The 15,384-nt window shown below is 53.0% G+C and overlaps 1 protein-coding gene across 1 annotated transcript in view; it reads right to left on the bottom strand.

Moving 5' to 3' along the window:
- The window catches only part of CDH22 (cadherin 22), a 122,088-nt gene that overhangs the window by 43,814 nt on the left and 62,890 nt on the right, over positions 1–15,384 (bottom strand). The window contains exons 3-4 of the mRNA XM_053890201.1: positions 14,792–15,086; positions 2,159–2,278 (exon numbers count right to left, since the gene is read on the bottom strand). Of these exons, the coding sequence (XP_053746176.1) occupies positions 2,159–2,278; positions 14,792–15,086 (415 nt within the window). The remainder of the gene's footprint in view (positions 1–2,158; positions 2,279–14,791; positions 15,087–15,384) is intronic.

The following is a 15,384-nucleotide window of genomic DNA, read 5'->3' as shown; positions in this document are numbered from 1 at the left end:
CACCCCAGGCTACTGAGTCTCCCTGAATTCAATTCCTGCCTCTGAGCCATGCTACCGAGAGCAGCCCGAGGGATCTTGTTAAAATGAAAACCTGAGCATGTCACTTCCCTGCCTAAAAGTCATCAATGAACCCAGAGTGTTGGGGAGGAGGAGGGGAAACAGGTGCCTTCCTACGTGGCTCTCGGGAGTGTAATCTGGTACATTTCGGCATTATCTATCCAGACTCCAAATGCATGTGCTCTTTGACCCAGCTTCTCCACTTCCCCGAAATTATCCTGCAGATATACTCACACAAGCACAAAATGATATATGTATGAGGTTATTCACTGTAGCATTGTTCGTTGTAGCAAAAGATTGGAAACAGCGTAAGTGTCCATCAATAGGGGACTGGTGAAATAAATTTTAGTGTATCCACAACAGCTGTTAAATAAAAGAATGAGGAAGCTCTTTATGTACTGATATAGAATAATCTTCAAGATGTATTGTTAAGTGAAAAAGGCAAGCAGTGTGTATAGTGTGTGTTTATAGCTACCGTTTGTATAGAAAAATAAAACAAATACATGTACCTATTTTCTTGTACATGCATAGAATAGCCCTGGAAAGATATCCAAGAAAATTACATTGGTTGCCTTGGGGACACAGACTGGGCGGCTGGGGGACTGGAAGGGGTGAGGAATTTCCACTAAATATCTGTTTGGACTACTTTTTGAGTTTTGAACCTTGAAATGTGTTACCTATTTAAAAAACTTAATATTTTTCAAGTGAGTGAGTCCAAAATCTCCTAGGATATATACACCAAGTGGCTACCTTTGGGCCGCAATTACTGGAGACAAGGGTAGGAATTTTGTTTTCTTTTTCCTTTTCTTCTTTCTTTCTTTTTTTTAACATTTTTAAATGTAGGAATGTTTCCTAAAATGTATTACTTTTGCAAGGAGAAAAAAAATGACAAAGATACTATGTGTAAGATAATACAATTTTAACTGTGCTCATAGCCTGGAATCCTTAACCCCCGACCCCAAGAAAACAAACACACAAACAAAAACCCAAAACCCAGATCCATCACGCACATACACCCTCCCCCACTACCCTTAGAATAAAATCCAAGGTCTTGAGCCTGGCTTATACTGACTGGGCCCAGTCGGGCCCCTGCCAGCCAGCCCACGTCACATCTCAGCCTGCCTGCTTCCCCAGTCCTGAGTTGCTTACAATTCCCCTCATGCCTCAGGCTGTTCTTTCCCTTCCTAGTTTTTTGCCCGCACCATGCCCGCTGCCTAGAATGCCCCTCTCTGAATCGCGGTCAGGACCGCACTTTCTGAGCCTTTGGGGGATCAGCTGCCACCACCTTCCACAACTTTGCATCCCAACTGCTCGTGCGTGTGCCCCAGCCCCCGCCGGACTGTGAGTCCCAAGACCGCACCAGGTAAACATTCGGGGCTGCCGCGTCTCGTCTCCCGCCGTCGCCCCTGCGCTGCCCCTCCCCCCGCGGGCGCAGGGAGAACACCCCGCTGGGCGCCCGCAGCCCCGCCCCGCTGTGTGACCTCGGCGCAGGGCTTCTCTGGTCTGGGCCTCTCCTCCTCTGCCCTCCCTGCCACTCTGGCAAGGCCCCTCAGAGACGTCATCGGGTTCTAACCTCAGACCAAGTAAGGGGGGGTTGTGTTTGGTGGTGCTGGGGGAGGGAGAAGAAGCCAGGAAGTCATTCTTCTCCAACGGGGTCCTCCCAACAGATCCGTAACAACTGCCCTTTGAACAGAGCGCTCACAACTGCTGCAAAGATGCCCTCCACCAGCTGACTCCCCCGAATACACGTACGACCGGCCCCCTAAGGGCTGCAGACCACACTAGCCTCAGTTTGGCACCAAGGACACGAGGGCCGCTCAGTTCGGACCTCCGAAGTCCTTTCAGGGCGCCCCATGTGGCCGCATCCTGCTTCTTTGTTTCTCTGCCAGTCTTGCCGGCGCCCCCAGGCCTATTCTCTTCTGTCCCTCAGCCCTTCGCTCTTTCTGTCTGGCCGCCCTTCCCTCTCTGCAACCCTGGAACAGGCAACACGCCTCCCGCTCCGGCCATCGCAGACCTTGGCCCGCCCTCTGGCCCCGCCCTCTCACGCCCCTCCTCCGAGTGCGCCCAGGCCCCGCCCCTCTGGCCTGGCCCCGCCCCTCACCGGTCTTGGGGTCCACGGTGAAGTGGTGCTCGCCGTCCAGCACGCTGTACACCAGCCGAGCGCTGCTGCCGTACGTGGGGTCATCCGCATCCGAGGCCATCACCTGCATCACCGACGTGCCTGGGCCCGGGGGACCAAGAGAGACGGGGGGGTCACCCGGGGGCCGCTGTGCCTGTCCTCCCCACCCCAGGGAAGCTGGGGGAGGAGATGCGGGCTGGAGGTCATGGCCAGTCCCCTCACAGTCCCCATCCCCACACCGACTCCCAACCCGCTTCCTGATCTGGGGCCTTCCTGTGGCTCAAGCATGACCATGGAATCAGAGCAGGATTCAAATCTCCCTTTGGTGGCTCCCAGCTGTAGGAAGGCAGCCTCTCTGAATCTGTTTCCTCGTCAGCAAATGGGGGTAGTCCTTGGCTCTTAACGTCGAGGGAATGCATTTTAAACTCTCAGGGCAGACTAGGCCCCGTCTCTCAGTGGGTGGTGGCAATGGTCATCTTCGTCAGTTAAGGCCATTAGGGTCAGGGTTAGAGCCAGGACTGGAAACCAGGCACCTGACTCACAAAGCAGGGGTCTCCCTACCCACCCCAGCCCCTCCTGATTTCTCAAGGGAATTCTCTTTCTCCTCCCTTCCTCCCCCTCCAACCCGATGAGAGTTGGGGCAGCCCAGAGGATAACCAAGTTCCCTGGGGCTCAGAGGCCAGTGTCATTTGGATCTGGGGCAGGAGGATGGCAAGGCCCAGCTTTCCCTTTGGAAAGTAGTTGGCTATGGGCCCTCCTGCCCTCCTCGCCCCTCCCCCTAGGAGCCCAGACTGTCCCTGCCCCCAGAAACACACACACACACACACACACACACACACACACACTTCTCCACATGCTCCGCACGCTCTGCACGTAGCCTGCTGGGGAGAGTATAAATTGGATAAAAGTCCATCAAACAGCGGCAATTAAGTTATTGATTTTCGACGCTGCCTCATTAAACTGGGAGCTTCTCTCGGCCTGTCCCAGAGATGGCTCTAATTTGACATCATGTTCAATTTGACGAAATCAGGGCTTGGGACGTGAGGCCGGACAGGATGGGGGTGAGGGGAGGGGTGGGGGAGGGGCTGGATGGAGACACAGGCAAAGCCTTCTGGGCCATCTGAACCTTTCCAGAAAGCAGGGGGTGAAGTAGAAGACCCAAGAGGAATCTCAGGGGGGCTCAGGACCTCAAGGGGATGAGACTTGAGACCTCAAGTTTCACCCAAGGGGATGAGACTCAGACCTCCCTTCCAGCAGATGCTGCCTTCTGAGTGCCCTGCTAGGGAGGGGATGGCGCCCAGACCCGATGAGGTTCTGGGTGGGGCCCTCCTGTGGCTGAAGTTGGACTCTCTGGGCCAGCAGGGTGGCACGCTGGGAGGGGAGGCCCATTCACTGCTTGGCTAATGAGTGAGGCTCTGGAAATGCTACTGCAGCAATTCTGCTAAGCCCAGCCTGCCGCCCGCCTCTCCCGCCTCCAGCCTGGGGCCCTCGATCATTCCAGACAGACACATGTATTTATTTTTCACTCTTTTGCATTTCTCATTTCCCTCTCCGTGTCCCCCCTCCCAGCCTGAGCCTCTTAAACCGGCCCTGCAATGCGCCTCTCTTTGGCGGCTGTGGTTCCATGTCAACCACGTCAGGGCTGCCCAGAGAAGCGAATGTCCAGCTTCACCCGCCACTTAAATCCATCATCTCTAATCCTCATAGTATTTCTGAGAGGCAGAGTGGGCCCCTTCAGGGTACAGGTGAAGAAACAGGCCAAACAGGTAAAAAGACTCGACCAAGAGCACACAGAGAGGAAGTGGTGGGATTTGAGCCCAGGACTCTCTGGGACCAAAGCCCTCCTGGGTGGCAGAATCAGCACAGGCAGAGTGGCTCTGGGGATGGTGGCCCAGGGTACTTAATCATGATCAGTGATGACTCCACCACTTATTAGCAGTTTGACCTTGAACACGTCACAAATCCCTTTGTGCCTCAAATTCCTCCTTTGTGAACTGAGGATGATAGCACTACGGAACTGCTGGGATTGGTTTTGAGAATTCAAATAGATTTCCATGTTCAGCACCGAGGACAGTGCCTGGCCCTTGCTAAGAACTCCGTAAATGCAGGTTGTTGTTGTCTCGGAGGCAGAGGCACGCCAGTATACAATAGTACAATCGTGCCTCCCTCACAGACATGCTGCAAAGGGAGAAGATACATAAAGCATCAGGCTCATGGTGGGTGCTCAATAAACAGTAGCTGTTGTAACTGTTATGAGAGAGGGTCTCCCTGTCATTCCCCTCTGCCTGTTCCCCCCACCCTTGGACAAGGCACAATGTCAGGCTGAGTGACTCCCCAGGGACATGGTTGATCTCTCTCTCTCTCTCTCTCTCTCTCTCTCTTCCTCTCTCCCTCTCTCTCTCTGTCTCCCTGGCTGCATCCCAGGGACTCCTGCGGGGATGATGGAATCATTTCCCCAATCCAGGATTCTTTATTGCAGCCATTACAGTTAATGCCGACACGTGGGGATGGTGAAGGGTCAGTGATTCACCACTGGCTCCCCTAGCTCCAGACCCCCTCCTACTTTCTTCACAAGTCAGCCGTAGCCCAGAATGAGCAGAGAAAAGGGTGCCAGGCCTATGGCTGCTATGAGGCCACCTCGGGGTCATACCCCCTACATTCAGCAGTTTGTATTTTATAATGACCATCATGTCCAATCCCTCCTTTAGTCCTCAGGTCAACTGTATGATGTGGATGCACTGTTGTGCTGGTAAATGTTTAACCATCGTCTCCAAGGGGTAAATGGGTGGGGAGGAAGGCCCTGCTTTGTAGTGTTTGTTGATTTCCATGTTGATTTCCAAATACTCTCACCAGGGCCAATTTCAAGCTACCAATGTGGATCAACTGGCTCACAAAACAGAAAATCAATATTTCTCTCTTGTGAGCTGATAGGAACAAGCATAGTACAATCCTACATCAGTCCCATTTTACAGATGAGGAAACTGCTATGCACAGGGAAGGGTGAAAATGTGAATTAATAATAAGTGATAACAAAACCCACTATTATATATCATTATCCGATGATAATGATAGATTACATTTATTGAATAACTACGTTGTGCTAGATACTACAATAAGCCATTTACGTATATTATCTCATGGAATTTGCAAAATAAGCTTGAAGTAAGCTCTATTAAGATTTCCCCTTTACAGACAGAGAAATGAGGCTGAGTGAGGTAATGAAGCCGTTTGTGCCTCAATTTCCTCATTTGTGAAATTAGGGTAGTATTACTCCCAAACTCTCAGGATCATTGTGAGAACACAAATAGATTTCCCATGTTCAGAACTGAGGACAGCGCCTGGCCAAGTTCACCTGGCAAGAGGCAGGATTCAAACCCAGGCCGATCTGATATCAAAACTCACATGTGTCTGGCCTTATAAAGTAGGAGGTCAATAAGAGTCAAAGTGGACAGGCAAGTGAGAGAGGGAAGAGTCAGAGAAAGGAGAGGGAGGGTAGAGGAGGGGAATGGCAAGGAGCTGCATTCAGGATTCTTCCTGCCCAACAGCTGGTTCAAGCTCAGACTTCCAGAGGCAGGACTGGGATTGGCTAGGATGAGCTGGTCACCGTCGTGGTGCTTATGCCAGCCAGCTGTTGAGCTACATGGGGTCAAGGGCCTATAGGCTGGCATAGGAAGGGTTGCCCAAGTGATTCTTGGGTAAAACAGGATCTCAGGGCCAGGGTTCCATGTGGAATGTTAGCTATGGAAAGGCTGGTCCTTGGGGAGCACAGAAACCAGTGTTTCTCAACGTGGCTGCACATTAGAATCTCTTAGGAGCTTTAAAATAAAACTGATGCTGAGCCCCACCTCAGACCAATTCAACAGCGCTCTCCTGGGGTGGAACACAGGCAAGGGTATTTTTAAAAGCTCCCGCAGTGATTCTAAAGTGCATCCCAGGCTAAGAACAGACGCCCTAAACCAAACCCCTGATTGAACTGATGAGGAAACTGAGTCATCGAGCCTTTGCTCCATGACCCTCCCAAGGTTCTACCATTAGTAAGTGGTAGGGAAGGACTCAAACCCAGGTCTGTTGGAGCCACCAGGTCACCCTCCTGGACTCACTGCACCTGTACTGAGACCGGAACCTGGAAGGAAGAAGTAAGGGTGACACACGCCACCAAGTCAGCAGTGCTCCTCCCAGGCAAAACCAGCATGAGACAGCAGACCCTCCTGCGAGGAGATGACCCTGGGTGGGCTTTGGCACCAGTGAGTCTTGGGTTCAAATCCCACCACTTCCTCACTCTGTGCCCTTGGTCAGATCTTTCTCCCTGTTTGACCTCTTTCCTCACCTTTAATCTAGAGGACGCCCCTCTGCCTCTCAGAGATGCTCCGAGGACTAGAGATAATGGGTTTACCCGGCTGCTAAAGCTGACCATGTAGCAGCGCTCAGTCGTTTATTCCTCTCTCCTCTCTCTGCATGGTCAGAAGGTCTCTGGGGCTGCGTCCTCGGCCTGGAGTAGGAGATGCCTGGGCACCATTATCGGGGGGGGGGGGGGGACTTGGTCACCCCTCATCTCTGGTTTATCTGGGTGGCTCTGACATGGTTTGTCATGGAGTCAGAATTGGAACCCAGGGCCTGGTTCCCAGGCCAGAATTCTTTCTTTTCTTGTCCCCTCAACTTGACTATCTGTGCTCTGGGACTCCCAGGAGGAGTCCCAGTTAGCTCAGGAAGGAGGTGGTGCTGTATGGAGGGGACTTTAAGGAAGTCATCCCCGCCGACTCCTCAGCTGCGTGGCTGTGGGAAAAGTAACCTGACTGGGCCTCAGTTTCCCTTCTGTGAAATGGAGATAACACCTCCTCCTTCCTGCCTCCCTGGGTGAGGGAGGCCCTTTAATGAGATGAAAGAGAAGAAGCACTTTGGAAAAGAACAGAGTCCTCAAACGAGGTGACCAAGTGTCATTATTACGAAGATGTTTGTAATTATTACCATCCTGCCTCTTCCCTACCTCCCTTTGCTGCCCTGCTGGGCCTGGGGAAACCCTCAGCTCACATTTAGCTTCTCAAACATTTATAAAAAATGAGTCCCACCCCCTGCTGCTGCCAGAACGGCGCGGAATGCTTTCTATTAAAAATTAAAAACCACTTGTCGAGTCCCTGGGAACGTTCAGATTACACGGGAAACAAACCCCTTCTCAAACTCTCCCTCCCAGCTCCCTCTTTGATCATCACTTATAACGCCGGCTCACTGGGCTGGCCTCCACAGCTTTCGCCCGCCCAGCCAGGGCAGCCTAATGACTTGCTGGAGAATGCAGGAGTGTGGCTGCAGGGGAGGGGGATAGAGGGATAGAGGGGGAGGATGCAGGCCCAGAGACAAGTGACAGAGAGGGTGGCACTGAGAGAAGGGGCTCGAAAATGGGTCAGAGACAGAGAGACAAGGGATTACAGGGGCAGAGATTCAGAGAGACGGGCAGCAAGAAAAGTGGGAAAACAGATACTCCGACATATGGGGAGAAATTAGGACAGAGACAGAGAGATGAGCAGCAGAGAGGCAGAGATACATAGAGACAGGGAGAAAGTGGAACACGGAATGTGACAGAAAGAAGTAGAAATGCAGAGATAAAGTCAGAAAGTAGACTTATATAGAAACAGAGACAGGCAGAGATACATATTAAGCAAGAGGAGAGTGGGAGAGAGTGGGAGGGGGGACAAAAAGAAGAAACAATTCTGGCTCCGTTGGACGAGGCTGCCCTATGTTGCCAACACACTTCTCCAGGGGCTCCAGTGACCTCTGTGACACTGTCCCCTCCCTTTCTCCTCATAGGTCCCAGCCACGGACTCACCCGTGCAGGCAACCCTTGAATATTTGTGGAAGCCTAATCTGTCCCCCTGAGAGAAAGGACTCTCCTCCATTCCAGTGTGAGACCCTTGTGCTCTCTGTCCTTTCCACGTTTAAAGGGGACCCTCTAGTAAGTAGTCTGGTCACCTTGTTTGTTTGGGACAGAAACATTGCAAGTGTCTGCGATAGGATCCCTCTGCCTGTTGCAGAAAGCAAACATTTTTTTTTTTTCTTACAGTTCAGTTCCATTCAGTCATCCGACATCTACAGAGCACCCACTGTGTGCCATACCCTTTTGCACGGGGCCTGGCCTGGAGACGGTGCTCGTGTTTGTTGAATAATTTGTTGATGGAAACGACAAAGAAAGGCAGGGATGCCGTCTTCACTGTCCGGGTTCCCTGGGCCATGGGGACGACTCCTGAGGGCCAGGGCCTCTGCTCCTCTCTGCCACCTCTCCCCACCAAAAACTCTCCTGTCCTCTGCCCCCCACCCCCGCCCCCGCCGATCCTGGGTGGTGAGAGCCAGTGCCGTTGCTAGGCAAGGAGATATTGCACATATAGATCTTCCTGGACTTTAATTAAAAACATCTTTAGAAGTTGTCTCTGCAGAGGCCAGCGATTGATTCCTGGCTTGGGCCCGAGGGCTGCTGAGCCACACTCTCTCTGGCTGCAGACAGGACAATCGGAGGCTCCCAGCTTGCTGCTGCCCTCCCCAGATGAGACCCTTGGGGAACACACTGCCTCCTGCCCTTCTCCTTTCCTCCCTGCCACCGTCCCCCTCCCCCTAGCACAGGATTCAGCAGTCAGAGAGTACGTTCTTCCAATTTTTATCTCCTTCCCCTCATGAGCCTCAGTTTCTTCAGCTTTGAAATGGGCATGTCAGCACTTGACCCGAGAGCGCCCGGGGGAGTGAAAGGAGATCAGGGACGTGAAAGCGCTTTTTGCAAGCCGTCAAGGCCCTGTGCCTGGCTGTTTCCCACACAGGCTGAGGCCAGTGGCTTGGGTTCCGTTTCCGGGTTCTGGGTCCGGTTCTGGCCCCAGCTCTTACTCTGGAAACTCAGGCAAGTTACTTTATCGCTCTCGGCATTTATTTCCTCATTGGTTAAATGAGGACAGTAATACCTGCCCTGCTTATTCCCCAGGATTGTGAGGATAAAGGGAAATAGCTCTGCGAAAGCAGTGTTGGCTGACAGCTGTTATTTAGTAAATGTCCCAAGAAGCGTGGACTGTACTGCAAAACGGCCTCTTTTCCATCTATTAAAGATGCTGCTCACAGAGGAATTGGGATATGTGGAAAAACCAGCCATGGCAGAGCCCCTGCCCATTTCCACAGCCCACTGAGCCCCAGTCCCAGGGCCCAACAATGCCAATCCTCTGCCAAATGAGCCACCCCGGGGGCGCCTGGGTGGCTCAGTCGGTTAAGCGTCCGACTTTGGCTCAGGTCACGATCTTGCGGTCCGTGAGTTCGAGCCCCGCGTCGGGGTCTGTGCTGACAGCTCCGAGCCTGGAGCCCGCTTCGGATTCTGTGTCTCCCTCTCTCTCTGCCCCTCCCCTGTTCGTGCTCTGTCTCTCCCTGTCTCAAAAATAAATAAACGTTAAAAAAAAAAATTTCAAATGAGCCACCCCGTTCTCTTGCCTTTGCTCGCAGCAGACATCACTAATCGATTGCGGCGTTTTCTCCAGAGTTTGAACGAGGCCTCAGACTCCTTCTCAACACAACCCTACAGTCACTGCCAATCGACCGGAGTTGGCCCCAGAGACGAAACTGATCTGACACCACTTTGAGGTCAGGGGGAGTGTCTTGCTCATCTCTCCATCCCCACATACCTAGCAAAGTTGCCATGTACCCAGTAGGCACTAACACGTGTTTATTGAATTGAAAGCGATTGCTTATTTTTCTACCCCCTTGGGGCTATATATATAAAGTAGGTGCTAATAAATGTTTGCTAAGTTAGGTGACTCATCTCTGCAACCCCGACAGAGCCAAGTATACTGGAGGCCTTGTACATAATGGGTGCTAATAAACATTTGTGGATTTAATTCAATTACTTATCTTTACATCCCCTGCAGTGCCCAGAATAAAGCAGTGGCTAATAGATGTGTGTTGGCTTGAACTTCTCATTTCTGCATCCTCAACAGTGCCAAGCATACTGTCTTATACGTAGTTGGCATTAATAAGTAGGTGCAGTTGGATCGTGCATGAAAGCCCTGCGGAGACTTGCTGTCCCCTGGCCAGGTTGTGACACTCGTGGGTAGGGGTCTGGTGCCCCCAACATGAAGCGATTGTCCAGTGCAAGTCTTTTCTCTCGAAACTCACTCTCTTGTTGGTTTCATCCAGCCTCGACCTTTAAGTTCCTCCTCTCTGCTGATGGCTTCCACAGTTGAATCTCTGACCCTGATCGAGCTCCTGACCTCCAGACTCAGAGATCCAACTGTCCCCTTGACGACTCTACTGGCATTTCTGGTAGACGTCTTAATGTTAACATGTCTGAGAGTGGAGTCTTAATTTTGTGCTGTAATCTTGCTCTTTCTGGAGCATTCCCCATCTCAGCATCATCCTTGCCTTGTCTCTCTTTCACCCCCCAATATCCAATCCCTCCCAAACCCCATTGATTCTACCTTCAACAGGCGTCTGGAATCCCATTCCTTCTTAAACCCTACACTCGCCTACGAATCAGCTTCACCTCTCGTCCGCACGATCGCAGCTGCCTCCGCACTGATCTCCCTACTTCCAAGCGTGTCCCCGAAAGTCTATTCTCAACATGGTGGCCAACAAGTCGGCCTTTAAAAGTATAAGTTCGATCACGGCACAACCAAAATCCTTTCAATGGCTACAACGTCCTACATGATCCGGCTTCCGGAACCTCTTCTGATCTCATTGGACAGCCTCCCCTCCTCTCTTACTCCTCTCTTCACCCACAGTGACCCCTTGCTATTCCTCAAACGTGACAAACACACTATGCCTCAGGGCCTTTGCACTTGCTGTTTTCGCTGCCTGAACAGTCTCCCTCCAGCTTAGTGATTCTCCAAGTGTGGTTCCTGAGCCAGCAATAGCAGCATCGCCTCAGAATTTATTAAAAATGCAAACATTTCTAAAAGCCCAGATCTGCTGAATCAAAAACCCTGGGGGGAATAGGGGGGGCGCCTGGGTGGCTCAGTCGGTTGAGCGTCCGACTTCGGCTCAGGTCATGATCTTGCGGTCTGTGAGTTCAAGCCCCGCATCAGGCTCGGTCTGTGAGTTCAAGCCCCGCATCAGGCTCGTGCTGACAGTTCAGAGCCTGGAGCCTGTTTCAGATTCTGTGTCTCCCTCTCTCTCTGACCCTCCCCCGTTCATGCTGTCTCTCCCTGTCTCAAAAATAAATAAACGTTAAAAAAAAAATTAAAAAAACAAAAAAAAACAAAAAAAAAACAAAACCCTGGGGGGAATAGGGGCATCAGTCTGTATTTTAACAATACACTGTAATGTGGGTGCACAACAAAGGATTAAGCCACTGTTTCACATAGCTCCTTGGTTCCTTCAAATCTCCTCTTTTATTAAAAAAAAAAAAAGGCCACCCTGACTCCTCTTTCTAGAATAGCACTCCCCCAATATAATGCCCAGTTCCCTTAGCTTCACAGCACTTGGACCACAGGGCTGATGCTATAGTGGCTTGTTTATTTCTTTCTTGTCTGTCTCCTTGCTGTATATGTATGTAGGTTTCCTAAGCATCCCCAACGCCTGGCACAGAGTAGACACTCAGTAAATGTCTGTTGCGTGAACGAACCCCTTCGGTGCTTAGAAGAACACTTTGTGTCCAGAGAAAGGCAGGGACTTGCCCAAGGTCACGTAGGGAGCCAGGCCTCCTGACTGTCGCCGCAGGACCTGCTTCACCGCATTAGGCTCAGCCTGCCTGGCTGCCCCTCCTCAGAAGCGTGGCTCATCGGAGGCCCCCGGCACACTTCCCTTCCTTTTTAAGCTGTGAGCGGTTTAATTTGCGAGTGCCGCCGCCTTTCATGTCCCAAGCTGCGTCCCTGCTCCCTCTGATCTCCGAAGCTGCCCAGATCCTGGTGCCGCCTGTCGGGCCCGCCCTCCTCAGCCCAGATCAGGAGGCTCAGTAATTGTGACTGATTTTCAAAGCTGCCTGCAGTCTCCGTAAGCACCCCGGTGTCAGATTTGCTTCCCCTTCAAAAAGTTGCTCAAATGAAATAAACTAATTTAATTTCTGCTTCCTCCCTCCCCCTCCTGGGTTCCTTGGCTTGTCCGAGTTGAGTCCCAATGCCCGACTCTTCCCTGAGCTGAATGTCAGAGTCAGTAGGCTGGGAGAGGGAGGTGAGGCAGCACAGGGGCGCCTGAGGCTGATACTCATGAACCCGGTAGTGGCGGGTGCGGGGGGGTGGTTCTGCCTCCAACAATCTGGGTGACCTTGAAGGTGCCCTTGCCCTTCTCTCGGCCTTGGTTCCCCCAAGTCTGACACAGAGACACTGCCACTCCAACAGTCTGGGACCCAAGCCCTGACTTCCTCAGTCACCGACTTGCTGTGTGACGGTGGGCACATTTTCTCCTCTCTGAGCCTCAGCGTTCCCATCTGTCCAATGGGGATGCTACCATCAGTCCTGCCATCTCTCAGAGTTGAAGTGGGAGTGAAGTGGTGGATGCCTGGTGGATGCCTCCCTCTGAGTCCCCTGTCCCCACCCGTTCTCCGAACTGTAGTAGAGGGAGCTTTCTAAATGCCCATCGCTCCCTTGCTTAAGTCTTTCCCAGGTTCGGTGCCTCCCTCAAGTCCTTCGGGTATGGTTCTTGCTTCCTTCTCCAGCCTCATCTCTTACCACCTTTCTGGTCTTTTCTGGTCTTTCTGGTCCGTTTGGGATGAAGCGAGACAGGGCCAGAGTCTGAGTCGGTGAGTAGGGGCTGCAGGACCAAGGAAGTCAGGGGCTTGAGCTGCCCCTGACTTGCCGTGTGACCATGGACACATCACTGCCCCTCTGAGCCTCAGTTTCCCCCATTTTCAAAATTGATTTCTAGGTAATCATTGGGCTCTGCAAGTCCATGGGTCTTTGCTACTGACAACTTCCGATTTATCTCTCCACCGAGCCTATATATTGAAGTGCCTTTCGCAAGGTCTCTGCTTGGCTGTCTCATCAGTACTTCCAACTCAGCACGATGGAAACCAACTCCTGATGTCCCTCCGTCCTCCAGACCTATTCCTCCAGCTGCTCCTCCCGTCTCAGTAAATGGAAATCCCATCAGTTTAATCGCCCAGGTCAGAATCTCGGGAATCATCCCCGAATTGTCTCTCTCTCGCACCCCGCATCCCATCCATTAGCAAATGCTTTCAGCTCTACTTTCAAAATACACCTCACAGTCGACCTCTTCTCTATACCCTTACTGGTCCCACCTCGTTCCAAGCCACCATCATTTCCTGCCCAGGTAATTGCAATATCCTTCTCAACGGGCGATCTGCTTCTGTCCCTGCCCCACTGCCAGCCCCACCACCATCGATTTTTCACAGAACAGCACGGGATCCTGTTAAAACTAAGTCAGATTGTATCCGTCCTCTGAACAAGCCTCTCCACTGACTTCCCGGCTCGCTCAGCATAAAAGGCAAAGCCCTGACTATGGTCCACAGGGCTGCACGACCCGATCGCCTCTCCACTTCTCCTCCGGGCCTTTGCAGCTACGGTTCCCTCTGCCTGGAATGCTCTTCCCCCAGGGCCCATCCTTCACAACCTTCAGGCCTCCATTTAATGTCATCTCCTCAGATAAGCCTTCCCAGACCAATGACGTGTGTGTTCACTTGCTTCCCGCCTGTCTTCCTCAGCCAGAAAGTATCCTCCATGATGGGGAGACTTGTCTGCCTTTTCAATGCCATGTTCTCAGTGCCTGGCACATAGTAGGTCCTTGTACATGCTTGTTAAGTGAATGAATGAATGAATGCACTCAAACAGACACATAGCACGTCCTGTGCACGCACAGGCCTTAAAGTGCCGTTTGACCAGCCACATCTGGTCACTGCACACTCACGTGTGAATGCACATGCACACCAGGCATACGTGCGGACCTGCGTGTGTGTGTGTGTGTGTGTGTGTGTGTTTACAGCCGCCTGCACCCACATTCATGGCCTCCTGGAGCTACACTCTGGTGGAGCCTGGCCCGCGGAGGGTAACGTCTGTCTGTAGCTCTTGCCCGTGTCTCTGTAGGGGTGGCTGTGTCTGTGCGTCAGCTCCATGTGTGTGAGGGGCTGTTTCCTGAGTGGGGTCGTATGTGGCTGTGCTGGGGGTGAGGTCATGTCTGGTTGTGTGGCTGGGCCTCGTTTCAGCTGTGTTCGGCTCTGGCGGTTTCCAGGTACAGGTGTGCCTGCGGGCAGGTGCACCCGCGCCTGTGTAGGGGCTGTGGCCAAGGGCCGTTCGAGGTCTGCGTGGGGCTGAGCTCCGGGGAAGGGCCGTGTGCAGGTCAGTCGAACTTGTAAGTGGGGCTGGGCCCGTGTGCGTGACTGCACGTGGGGCGTGTCCGTGTCCCAGGGTGTCGCTGCGTCCATATGTAGGGCTGTGTCCGTGTGGGGTCTGTGTCCATGAATGTGCCCGAGGTCATGTGTGTGCCTTTGTTCAGGGGCGCAGCTGTGACCGGGTCATCACTATGCCTGAGCCCCTGCGGGCACCTGGGCTCATGCCCATACCCCCTGCCTGCCTGGAGCAGCGGTTCCTGTCTCTCCTGCCCCTCTAGGGTGTCAGCCAGTCCCCACAGCAGGCTCCCACTCAGAGCCCCGTAGCTCCCTTTCCCCCCACGCCCTGGCTCAGCCCCGCGCCTCTGGAGCCCGCCGCCCACCTGTGGGTGAGAGCTCAGCCACGCTGCCAATGTAGGGGCCGTGCAGGAAGCGGGGCTCGCTGTCGTTGATGTCCTGGACCTTGATGATGAACTCCGACTCAGGCTCCAGCAGGCGGTCGGTGGCGCGATCCCGGGCCTGAGCCCGCAGCGTGTAGAACGTTTTCTGCTCCCGGTCCAGGCGCTCCATGGCATGGATGTCTCCCGTCAGCTCATCAATCAGGAAGATGGTCCCAGCGCCCTCGCCTGAGATGGTATACTTGATGGCCCCGTCACCCTCGTCCGAGTCCGAGTGGATCTGGGGAGGCAGCGGGGGGCGGGGGGGGGCGGCAGGTCAGTGGGTCTGGGAGGGGGGGCCTCGGTGCTTGCGTTTCGAACAAGCTTCCAAATGGCTGTCTCTGACCTCATCCCGAGTTCTAGGTCCAACCCCCGCCAGACTCTGAGCCTGGCATGTGGTGGGGACAGGGAGCAGAGAAAGGGAGGGGGGAGGAAAGGGAATGCACACTGAAGGGGCACCTCCTCCGTGCCAGGAGCTGTGCTAAGCAATTCACGTACTTCTTTAAGAAAAAAAAAACAAAAAACGACCTGCTAGAGTA

Source organism: Panthera pardus, unplaced genomic scaffold (genome assembly GCF_024362965.1).
Source record: "Panthera pardus isolate Hobbes unplaced genomic scaffold, ASM2436296v1 HiC_scaffold_25, whole genome shotgun sequence".
NCBI lineage: Eukaryota > Metazoa > Chordata > Mammalia > Carnivora > Felidae > Panthera > Panthera pardus.
Note: the sequence above shows the minus strand (reverse complement) of the source record. Positions and strands in the feature narration are given on the sequence as shown.